This window comes from Falco cherrug, chromosome 6 (assembly GCF_023634085.1).
Source record: "Falco cherrug isolate bFalChe1 chromosome 6, bFalChe1.pri, whole genome shotgun sequence".
Lineage (NCBI taxonomy): Eukaryota > Metazoa > Chordata > Aves > Falconiformes > Falconidae > Falco > Falco cherrug.
Genome location: NC_073702.1, coordinates 13,156,599 through 13,168,948, shown reverse-complemented (window position 1 = coordinate 13,168,948; position 12,350 = coordinate 13,156,599). Strand labels below are relative to the sequence as shown.

At 44.2% G+C, this 12,350-nt stretch overlaps 1 protein-coding gene across 1 annotated transcript in view; it reads right to left on the bottom strand.

Annotated features, from left to right (window-relative positions):
- The window catches only part of LMBRD1 (LMBR1 domain containing 1), an 80,154-nt gene extending 78,238 nt beyond the window's left edge, over window positions 1-1,916 (bottom strand). The window contains exons 1-2 of the mRNA XM_055714271.1: window positions 1,666-1,916; window positions 1,009-1,185 (exon numbers count right to left, since the gene is read on the bottom strand). Of these exons, the coding sequence (XP_055570246.1) occupies window positions 1,009-1,185; window positions 1,666-1,728 (240 nt within the window). The 5' untranslated portion in view covers window positions 1,729-1,916. The remainder of the gene's footprint in view (window positions 1-1,008; window positions 1,186-1,665) is intronic.
- Window positions 1,917-12,350: the final 10,434 nt, after the last annotated feature.

The following is a 12,350-nucleotide window of genomic DNA, read 5'->3' as shown; positions in this document are numbered from 1 at the left end:
CATTGTATTGGCTGCAAGCTAGTTCTGAAGATCTAGCATGACCTAGGTTTTCCTTTGGAAGTGGGGCTAGAAGGGGATACAGTTTGAGTCTAGTGTGCAGGCATTTACATCTGCCCACTCTCTCATTTGTCTCAGGATCATATCTTTTACAATAGATCCAGGTAGGCTCCAAACTAAACGATGCTCTCACTAAAATTATTAATATGCTCCAGTTCAACCCATTTTTAATAGCGGTATCCTCCCAAAGACACTAGGTCACTACCTTCAAGAACCAAGAACTTTCCTTGAAAATGAAACAGGCCAATGCTTGAAGTCTTGGGAAGAACTCACAGTAGAGCTGACTACAATGAGCGCTCATCTCACAAAGAACATTTTGCACAGCAACCCCCTACAGTTTAAATTTTTTAAAATATTAGTTCAGTTAAGGCAGTATCAGTTAAGAAGAAATACTATGTATTCCCCTCCCCCAAGGCTTTTTTTTCCAGCATTCCCTCTTTTAAAAAAGTGCTTGTTAACTCAGGCTGTGCATTATAGGCAGATTAACACAGTAAAAAATTATGTCTTAGTGTTTCAGATCCAGAATAAGAGAATACTGGCAAAAGAGACACTCAAAATAATCTTAAACTGCAAATGGGCAACACAGTTTGGTTTTGAACAATGGGACAACAAATTCCATTCTACAATGCCACGTTACGGTGTACTAAAAAGCAACATTTAAGAGATTTCTTTTTATCTTCAGTATGGTATACACACTCCTTTTAGCACAAAAGGGAGTAAGTGCCTGGAAATGAGCAGAATGTCAAAAATAAGTAGAAGTAAAACCTGAAATCCATTTCAAACAATAAACAGAACTGAGTGTTGTGTTCACAGTACTAGTTCCCAGCTTTCCAAAAAGCTCAGGGACTGGAACAGGTATTAGCATGGGTTTTAAACACATTGACAACTTAAGAACATCCTCTCAACGCAAACACTTCTTCTGAGGAGAATAACATTTGTAGGAGTACATACCTTAAACGTACCATTTTTGGTTTTCATATATGAAACCAAAAAGATATCCACTGGTAGTAGTGCTGATGAGATAAGAGCAACTGCCAACGCAAAGATCGCTGTTATGGTAGAAATCACTTCGCTTTCCCGCCGACTCTGGTACTTGCGCACATAAACCCAGCAGAAAATCAGAATGGCCTGAAACACGCAGGGACAAACAGTCATGAGTGGAATAATAAGGATGTGAGAAAGTAGGCACTGAAAACAGACCCTGTATCTGACTGGCACACTCCATGACATCAACACACTTTTCACCCGAGTCCTGTGCATCAGCACTACAGTCACCGCACACAATTCACTCTTTGCGCCTTCGCTAAGAGCCCGAGCAGCTGCGAGCGCAGCGCGGACAGCAGACGAGCCAACGCACAAGCAGGCGGCGCCCATCGCGCCGCCAGGACGGCGGGAGCCCCGCACGGCCGGCTCGGGCTCTGCCCCGCGGGCGCGCTGCCACACCGGGCCGGGCGACGGGGGCGCAGGCCGAGGCAGGAGGCACAGCCGGCCCGGGAGGGCTGGCGGGGAGCAGGGCGGGGATCCCGCAAGCCCCGGGGAGGAGAAGGGGGGGACTGGGGCAGCCGCACGACTCGGCCGAGCCCCAGCCGCGGGACAGCCGGCTCTCACCAGCAGCGCCAGGCCAAAGAGGCACCATCCCGTCAGCAGCTCGGAAGCGGCGGCCGCCGCCATCTTCGCTTCCGGCAGCAAAAGCGTGCCCGCCCCCCCGAGGCGGGGACTTTTAACGGGGCGGGTATCACGTCACCGAGGGGACTGTCTGTAGCGAGCGCCGGGAGCGGCGTCACGCGCTTGTGAGGTGACATTAGCAGCTGGTCCGCTCCGCGCGTCCCGCCACCGGCGCGGCGGGCAGCAGCGAGGGCCCGCACGCAGGGACCGCCCGCCGCAGCGCTCTGTGACGTGGGGGGAGGTGGCGCGAGCCAGCGGCCGCGCGCTGCCGGGGGCCCCTCCCACGCCCGGGCTCCGCCGCCGTCCCGCAACCGAGCGCGGCGTCGCGGAGCGGGAGCGGGGCGCGCAGGGCACAGCAGGGGGATGCCCCGCACCACTGCGGGGGCGGGGCGGGGGCCGCGGCCGGGTGTCCTCACCCCCGCTCCCGCGTGGGGCTCTCCGTGTTTGCCCGGCCCGTGGGGGCTCCCGCTTAGCGGGCAGCGGGAGAGGGGGTTTGGGGGGACGCAGCGAGAGGCGGCGGGCACTCTCCCTGTAGGATTGTTGCTTTTTTTCTGTAAAAGTTCCCGAAATGTTTCCCTACGTCACGTACAGCTTCCCGGAGCTGCCCGCCAGGTGTGCGGGCTCCGTCAGCGGCGCTCAGCCCCGCGGCCACACGCGGGGACGCTTTGGCGGGGCGAGGGGCGCAGGTGACCGTAGCTGTCACGCGCGAGACTGGGAGGCGGAGCCGCGCGGGCTGGGAGCGTCGCCCGCATCGGGCTGCGGGGGGGCTGCGGGGGCGCTGCGGGGGCGGCCTCCCGCCCTGACGCCTCCGCCCTGGGCGTGACGTCACCGAGACGGCGCCGAGGAGCGCTCGTGGCCGGCTCCTACCGTCGAGGGCGGCCCGTGGCGTCGCTCGGGAGCAGCCCCCGCCTCAGGGCGGCTTTCCCGCGGCGTGAGGCGGCCGTGAGTTCAGCGGCGGGTGCTGGGGGAGGCTCGGAGCCCGCCGGGAGGGGCCGTGGGGCGGCTGGTGCCGGCCTGTGGGGGCGGGAGCGGCCTGTGGGGGCGGGAGCGGCCTGTGGCGACAGACGCGACCCCAGGGCACGATCGTGGTCGTGCAAAAAGCTTCGCCTCAGCGACGCTGCCAGCCGGTGCGAAGGTGGCCTTGGGGAGGGAGTCAGTGTGCAGTTAGGTGGCCCTCAGGGGGGCTCCTGGCTTTCAGGCTGTGGATTTGGTGGCGCGGGGAGTGGGAGAGGTGCACCTGGCAGGTGCCGACCTTTGTCTTGGTCTTTAACTTGCTGTGAGCGCTTCGTGCGGGTCAGGTGTGAAGGAGGCAGTGGGAGTGCCCCAGGGGGTAGCCGGGAGCCATGCTGTGGGGCACAGGCTGCTGTGCTGGGCCGCTCTTTGGCGTGCGGGTGGCTCGGCGCTGAACGCGTGCACGAGCTTTCTTGGTTGATCGGCCTCAGTACAGGGGGGCTTGCAGAGCTGCAGGAAGGGACCTGCTGGGGGCAGGGGCACCCACATTCTCATCCTGAAGTAGGTTGCAGTGTTTCCATTTGCCGTGAGAACAAAGGTACTTACGAGCCAACTAAGAGGTTGCTGAGATTGAGGCAGGTTTGTAGTCTTGTGAGGAGAGGCAGGGTTGGGGCAGGGGGAGCTCGGGCCTGGCGCAGCAAGCTTCCCATTGCTGTGAGGCCAGTGTGGGTGACAAGAGCTGGTGGTGGCAACAGTGCCCACGAGCTGGGTGTGAGGCTGGGTGGGTGATGGGACTTCTCATGCTTTCGTATCCTTGAAAGCAGGGATCTGTTGGTGAAGGAGTTGTGAGAGCCTTACCCTAGACTGGTTTTTGCCTTTGCTGAGCCTCAGTTTATTATGAGCACTATATATGAGACAGTAGTATGTGGTGGTTGTTAAAGAAAACATATTTTGAATTAAGAAATTTGACGTGCTGAAGCTGCTAAATGGCAGAACCAGGCCTCGTCTCTTGTATAGCCCTAATCCAAGGCTGGTTTAAAACTTAGTCAAGTTAATCAGTAGGAGAATAGAGAAACTATAGATGGTCAATTTGTATACACAGATGCTCTCAGAAATGCAGGTGCTTTTAGAAAAAAAGATAGTATATGTGAATAGGAATTGCTTGTTCAAAGACTAAGTGTGCTTGAAGGACTGTGTGAGTTAAAGCAGCAGAAAGAAGATCATGATCCAAGGAGGACCTTGGAACCGAGGCAGAGATGGGAACCAAATAGATGAATCAAGTGGGACAGGATCAGGTGATAGATTGGCAGAACTGACAAGACCAAAGGAAACTTCTAAAACCTTTGGACATTGACTAATGGTTTGGTAAGTGTATATAAGATGTGCTGCATCCCTTTGTTCTCTGCCACTCACAGGTGGTGGCCCAACTCTGAGCTGTGATTAAAACAAGCCTAGTGGTATCCACATCTCTGTGAATTTTTCCTTGTAACGGTGTTCCTGAGCTATATCTGGGGCATCTCAGGTGTGTGTTCAGGTGGATTTGTTCTCTTAAGAGAAGGTATCTGATGGTGTGTGTGGTGGAACAGCTTTGCGATGAAGTGACTGATGTCTTTGCTGGGCTTCAACTTACTGTCAAAGTGTTGTGTGCTAGCACTCACAAGCTATTCATAGGGCGGCTGGGGGTGGCAGGAATTCATATGGGCTTGCAAGAAAGTACCTGCGTTTGGGAGTACTGAAGAGCTGGAAGTTTCTACTCAGAGCAGTGGACATATGCTGTACTTCTGTGTTTGTTGCCAGGACGTTGTGGAGGGCGCTGGCATGTAGCAGCATTCATGAACCAAGTGATAACGGAGTTGAGGAGGGCTCTTGAGAGCCTGTAAACCTTGCAGGGGCTGTGTTGGCTCATGGAGTGAATTGTTGCTTGCAGGGACAAATACCTGTAATGTGTTAACTTACTGTGAGGGCAGTGCAGGTGGAAGTGGAGTACAGTGGTTATTCAAAAGCTGCTTGCATGGTTGGTCATGGCTGTTGCAGTGTTGCAAGAAAGGCCCTGCTGGTGGAGAGGTGGTGTTGTTGGGGAGGCTCGTTTCTTGACGAGCAAGCAGATGCTTGTGCTGGGTTTCCATTTGGTGTGAGAGCACAAGCAGTAGGCAGGTGACTGTCATGCTCATGAGCCAAGTGAAGGACAGTTCATGGCAGTCTAGGTGGGCTTGTAGTCTGATGTGAAGAGCAGCAGATACTATATAATTAATCACAGGTCAGTAAGCAGAATGTTTTCTATGTTGTCTTAGATCTATTTTGTAAAAAATATATAGCTATTAATATGTATGTATTATCTCTACCACAGAAAATATTTCCCTGGATGTCATTACTATTAAATATGTATGTTATAATTCAGAATTGCCCTAGAACCCATGAAGAATTAAAACCTTAAAGAACAGCATTAAAAATAAACTATTCTCAAGTGGGAAGGTAAGTAATTTGCCCTTGGAGTATATGAAGATTTTATGTTTTCTACAGCATTACATACCTTTAACAATAAAATATTGAAACACCAAATACCAGAGAAGTAGTTAAGAATTAAGGGTGGTGTAAAAAAAAATAAAAAAATCTATAGCTATATGCTACCACAAATGTTTTTGTATTGACTGAAATGGTTACATAAACCAAATAACAGTAACAGAAAAAGACTATTTTGCGTCTTTTGTCACAATCTTCCTGTATTTTTGCAGTAAATAGTACTTCTAAAGAAATTAGCATCACTTTGTCAGATCCATTCTTATTTAGTAAATATGGTTGCTAACCTAGTCTTACCTGGGTAACAGGTGAGGTTTTCAAGGTTTCAGTGGAAAAAAAATCACATCCCTATATGAAAGATTTACTGTAACTCATAGTTTAAAGGAAGAGCTCTAGTATTGGTCAGAGTGGAAGTAATAGGTTTATATGTACAGTGTAGGCAAAATGTAAGTTCAATGCCATGTTTACCACTAGCTATCTGAATATGTTTTCTTTATTCGCTAGAACTCTAAGTCTATAAATTCAAAGTATTTCTTTCCTTATTCTAATGAAATCGTCAGATCTTTATATGAAGAGTGATCTAGAAACGGAATTCAGGGGGTCAACTTCAGAATATTTTCTTTTTTACTTTTGTATGGGACACTGAAGATACCAGGTACATGCAAAAATGTAAAAATACCACAGTTTAATAGCAAAGTTAGTATTTTTTTAAACTGTTCAAATTGTGACCTTTCTCTTGTGCAAACCTAAGTCCTATAAACTTAAGTCTTAAAAACAGTTTACAGTTGATGCATTGACTTTTGTGATATCTTCTGGAGACAAAAAATTCATCCCTTGTTTAGTATTCCTGGAGGACCCAAGGCTAACATTTTTCATGGCTGTATTGACACAGCTCTGTCTGTAAGAGGGTGCTCACAGATAAATTTGAGGTCAGATTTCTGATTATTCACAATATCTATTGACAGGACCACCCCTGAGGATAAGTTGGTTAGACATTTTTTGGCATGCTAGGGCTATGTTTGTCTTGTGCAGTTACTGTAGACAGCGCCTAGGATGGCTACTGTTTGTAGTGCCCCAAGTCTACCTGCACTTTACTCAATTGTGTTATGTCATGGGGTGAAAATGAACAACTACAGGACAAAACTCCGTAAAGCACATTGATCGTTAAGACAAATTAATGAGGTCAAGAAATAAGAGATGAGGCAGTTGGTCGTCAGTGCAGAAGAAACATCTCTGCTCTGCACAAATAGAGGAGGCCAGAAGAGCAGGTGTATATTTTGCAGAGAGTTATTGTTTGAGAGAAGGTAGGGGGCTGTGGTGTGGTATGGCCAGGCAGTGAAGTGCCTTCATTCATACCAAAGTTACTGATCACCTCTCAGCTGAAAGATAGTGTGGTGCCATGCTGAGTGCTTGGGATCCTCACGATCAGTAGATCTAGTCTCAGCTGCAGCGGTGTATACCAGTGCTATGTTTCCAACAATGGAGTTAAGCTATCACGGCTTATAAGATGAACCTAGTAGCTGTCCCTGTGGTGCCGTTCTCTCCTACACTCCAGTAGTGAACGTGCCTCTTTTCCTGCCTAGGCTCAGAGATTTGTCTTGTCCTCTTTCACGCTTCTTTGCTCCTGCAAGTAAAAGCTTTTCATCAAGGTGCCACAATGTGCTGCAAGATCAGTGAATGTGCTAAAGAGTGGCGTCATGTATGGGGTCACAGGGTGAGAATAGTACAAAAAGTAGGCCTGTACAAAAGGTGAAATGATTTCCAAAAGGTTTTGTTGGACATGCTTGTATCTAGGATTGGTAAGTGCAAGCTAATAATTGAGTCATTAAAAATTGTCATTACGCATACTAAAAAAAAAATATTAGAGGTTTTAACAGGTCTTGAGAAAATGTGTAAATGAAAATAGAATGAGTGAGTCTGAAGAGAATGCTGTTAACATATTCCTCAGAAGACCTGACATGCATTGTGGCAGTTGCAGTCACAGTGTGGAAAAGAAAATGTGGAAGAGTATCTGTGGCCTTCCCTAAACACCATCCTCACTTCCCCAGGCAAGACAGTTGCACAGTGAAGGAAAAAAAAAAAAAGACTGCAAATATTTTGTTATAAAGGAAAGAAATTTAAAAATAAAGATTTTATGTTCTAAACAATATAAACTTATCTAAAAGGAACTATTATAGTAATTGTTATGTAGAATGAGAAATAATTCTAAACTCGGAGAAATGTCTTAGATATTACTTAAAAGTAAATTCCACAAGTTTGTTTATTACTGAAGTATTTGTGTGGTACAGAGAGAAAGAAGAGGAGTGATATTGTAGAAATTAAAATATATGAAATGAGATACAGCCTTCATTTTGACCAGGACAAGGGATTAGTATCATACTTGAACCAGATAGTGTACATACCAACAGGGAGCAGGTGCACCTTCTCGCTTGACTGCGCTGCTCTTGTCACACTTGGTAATCCCACAAGTTTCAAGGGGACTGAAAGCGTGTGGGCTAATGGTAATGCCATAGTTTGAAGTTCTCTGATTAAGTCTACTTTTTCTTCCTTTTTTTTTTTCCTTCTTGAAGGTGCAGTTATTCTTTGTGTTTTGCGGCTTAGAATCCAGTAGAACCTGTAAGCACTGTGACACAGAACTTAATGTAATTAAGCATTGGCAACAATAGCTTTTTTTAAGTCCATAAACTTATGTCAATAAAATGAGCTGTAACTTCTTGTAATTTCTTCTCTTTGATTTAATGTTGTAGCTTATTCACCATTTCTGCAGACCAAACTAGGTTTTAAGTTTGGTTTGTCATACCGTATTATGTCAATACAGGCATCTTTCCTTCCATCACTGTACTTAGGTGCTTACTTAGCCTTATTTAACCAGTAGCACAGCTTTGGTTTTTTTCTTCAACATTATTAAGAGTTAATGTCCATTCTGTGAATAAGAAAGAATTTCCACTTTATCATGCATAGCCAAAAAAAGAAGAAAAAAGGGCAAAATTGGAATGCCAGTCTGCACTATAATTAACAAATATTTTAGGCTTTCACATAGTTAACTTCTACATTATTTATCACTAGGTTAATAGGGAACATCATTATGTCCTTAATGTCTTTGCTCCTTGTACTGTTTCCTTATCCTAAAGTGTTACCTTGTTTCAAGCTCCCCAGTCATTCTGATCTCTTCAGAGTGCTTGCCTTTAGTGCAGTCTATTGTTCCTTTTCACGGAGAGAAACCTCATTTTCCCTCTAAACCTTACTCAATATTAGTTATGTCAGTGGTTCACTATTTACATGAAAAATTAGGACAAGGCATAGTTTATGAACCTCATGAAAAAATCAGCTTGACCTTAACTTAGTCAGCTCAGTTCTTATTTTGGGTAAGTGTAGGGAAAAGGACAGTTTTCAAAAGAAGTAATGATGTCACACTGAGGAAAAACAAATGGTCCCATAAGGTTTGGAAAAAGGTTTTTTCAAGGTTTAGTGGAATTTAAGGAAAGCATATATGAAGCAGGTAAGCACATAGTGGTGTTCCTCCTAGCATACCCATCAGCACTGGCAGGCTGTTCTTCAGGGAACCCAATTCAAAGGTTGAATCATCCTTTTTGGAGGTTAAAAGTAAGCTTTCTGTGCCATCACTTTGTCAAATCACTTTTTGTGCCTATTTATCATGCCGTTCTTGATATTTTTTGTAATAAATCCCACAAAATAATATATAAAAATCAAATTATATAATGGATATATGTAATAATTGATGTACTTAAAATGGATCATTGTCCTAGACGAAACCCAGTCCCTAGAACATGGGAGTTTCTAACATGCAAAGAAAAACCTAACATGCACAGTTTGAGACTAGTAAACTCTTTATGAAAGCACAGAACTGTCACAAGATAGAGAGGAATAGCTAATCTGTGCAATCTAATCTTAGCTAATCTAAAATATGTGTGTCTTTTATTGTTCGAATAGTGTTGAAGTAGGTGGGGCAAAAGCTTTTTGTTGCTTTTAGTTGGGAACAGAGTTCATCTTTTAAAAGGCTACAACATGCTAAATAAAAATAAATAGTTGAGTTAGAAATTTAGAATTAATCTATGGAAGAACTGGGAGTAGTGGTGCTTTTAATACATTAGTAACAATTACATAATAATGTTTATGAAGGTTCTTCTCTGTTCTGTTCTTTGGTTTGTTTACTTCAACAAAAACAGAATTTTAAAAAAGGTGTTTGAGGACAGAATTGATAAATTGACCTTAAAGTTCCTAATAATTTTTACAGCCCTCATTAGATACCTACACTATCTCCTGGTAAAATTTATTTCCAACAATATTTTTTTTTCTTTAAAAAAAAAGTATTAAAAGCTGTTCTGTATGTAAATTACAGCTCTGTGTGAGCTGATAAGAATGAAAACAATGTGAACTTCCACAATAGAGATGTATGAACATTCCCACAAGAAAAATGAGTGTGAACTGCTGTATTCCCCTGAAACTTTCTGCTTGATGTTTTCATTTAGAATAAAAAGAGATTTCCCCAGTATTTTTCTCATGATACCAGACAAATAATGAACTGACTGCTTCATCATACTAGAACATCCAAAGTACTATTTTCTGCATATTTGTCCTAGGTTATACTTCTAGTCCATACATGGGAAAATTGCAACTAAGGCATAAACTTGGAAGGAACATGTTTGGAGAATTTCCCAGGATGGACTTCTGACCCCCTGAATTTAATAGCAGATCTGCCAGTAAGTTTAGCTTTTGACGAAATCTTCAGAGGTAGTCAAAAAGGCAAAGAATGGCAGAAAGGGGATAGACAACCAGATTGTTATTATACTTCACAAACACTGAGCTGTTTTGATGTCCATGTCAAAAAGTGATAGAGAATTTGAGATAGTTTAAAGTACATCAAGAATGAACAAAGTAAGGAATAGCTGCTGTGCACAAAAAAACTAAATAATTTGGAATTGCTGTCCTCGAAAAGATGCTACTCAAGGAGAAATTATAGAATTGTGAAAGTTCTGACTGGCATGAGGAACAGGGAATAGAAAATGATTAGTTGTGCTTGTGTCAAGAAAATTTGGCACAAAGTAGGTTAACAAGCAGCAGACTTAGAAAGGGACTGCTTCATACAATTTAAAAAATAGATATCCTTACCTTAGGGTGATTTGAATGCCAAAAGTATGCATATGTTAAAAATTAATAGAGAAGTTCATGGATGAGAGGTCTGTCAAGCAGTATTAAGCGCTTTGATCGAGAAGCAACCTCCAGCTCAGAAGTTCCCTAAGCAGGGGAGTGCCAGAAATGGACAGGATTTGCAAGGGAAGCTTCTTCAGCTTTCCCTGTTCTCTGAAAGGTTTGCTGTAGGCACTGAAAGGTCAGTAGAGGAAGCTGCACAGTCTCAATCATTCCAGTTACTATCAGGTAGTCCAGCTCACTATGGCCATTCTTAGGATGTCAACAAAGGTTAGGGTTTCTATCATTTGATAAAGTTAGAGGGTAATCTTCAAGATAAAAGTGAATTTCTTCTGGGTCAGAAGACTGATTCAGAGCTGCTTACATTATTTAAACCTAGCATATGGACTGCATAAAGAACCCAGAACATTAAGGGCTGCCTAGCTGCACACCAGAGGTGTTTGTGTACTATAGTTAATCGTTGAGCCTCATCTCTAAACAGCAAAATAGGCCTTAAATTCATACCCAGGACATGGAAGTTTTATTTTGTTTCAAAATAAGAAAAGAAGGTAGGCTTAATGCTTCCAGTTGAAAAGGAGGAGTTGATGAATCTAATGTTCTCAGTTCAAGATAAACTGGAATGAGCAAGGGGTGACCTTCAGGGGAGGGTTGCCACAATGGCTGGCTCTGGAGCATTTTCTTTGTGAGGAGAGGTCAGGGAGCTGGGCTTGTTCAGCCTGGGAAAGAGATGGCTTTGGGGGCCCAAACAGCAGGCAGGGAGGTTGTCTAGACCATGGAGTTTGTAGTGCATGGTAGGAGGAGAGACAGCAGACATAAAATGAAATAGGAGGATCTGACTGGATATATGGAAGAAAAAAAAAGTGTAAGGATAATTAAGCAGTGGAACAGATAAGCCCAGGTTGGTTTTGTAACCTCCAGTCTTGGAGGTTTACAAGACTTGACTGATAAAACTTTGAGCAATGTGGTCTGGATTCATTGTGACCTTGCTTTCAGCAGGGGGTTGGACGAGAAAGGTCCTGAGAGTCACTTCCTACTTGAAGGAGTTAGTGATTAATGCCAGTCACAAGGCAACTGTATTTAGATAGAAGATAACATTTTGGAGAACGCAAAAGAAATCATTGTTCTCAGTGACCGCACCAGGAATTTAGTCATAGGGCAGTGGACAAAGCAATGTCACAGGAGAAATGGCATGAGATCGTGGCTGCTGACTTTAGAGTTTTATCATTTAGGCATTTTTGATCAGTAGTGGCATACAGCAGTTACATCTGTACTTTTGTCTTAGCAGGAGAGCAAATTATTTTACTTCCTGCTCTTTCTATCTGTTCTTAAATATATGATCTTTAACTATGTGGATGATGTTTCACTTGGTCGTCAGTGAATATGGATACAACCAAATACTGATCTCCCTGCCAGTATCTTTAGACAAAAAGTTATTAAACGTGTGGAATCAAGAGACATTGGGTATATGCAAACCATGCAGAGCCAGGCCTGTGTATGTACATAGTGAGGAGCAATCTCATCGCTCAAGTCTTTATTCAGTATTGAGAATTTTGGTGTGTATGTTTGTTTTACAAGACCCAAAGGAATGCTAGGGCTTCAAACTACTACTAAGACTTAATTAATGTTCCCTGTCCCCAGTAATAGAAACAGCATAGGTGCATATGTGGTATAGCAATACTTCTATATTGCTGATGAGGGTTTAGTTTGACCTATTCTTCTCGTTTCATTTATTTTCTGCAAGTGAAGTGCTTCTCTCCTTGGGTTGCAGCTGAATAATCATTAGAGTAGTGGGGAGAAGAGGATAATTATAGAGGAGGAGTGATGTTGAAACTCACCATTTTGTAATAGCTGATTCAAAGAAATAAATTTTAATGAATAATTACAAAACACTGCAATCTTAGGTGTAAAAATCCAGTTTAAGTGGCCGGAGTCGTCTGTCTCGGCGCTTGGTACTTCGGGGCATTTTCTTCTTTCACCCACCGGGGGGCTCC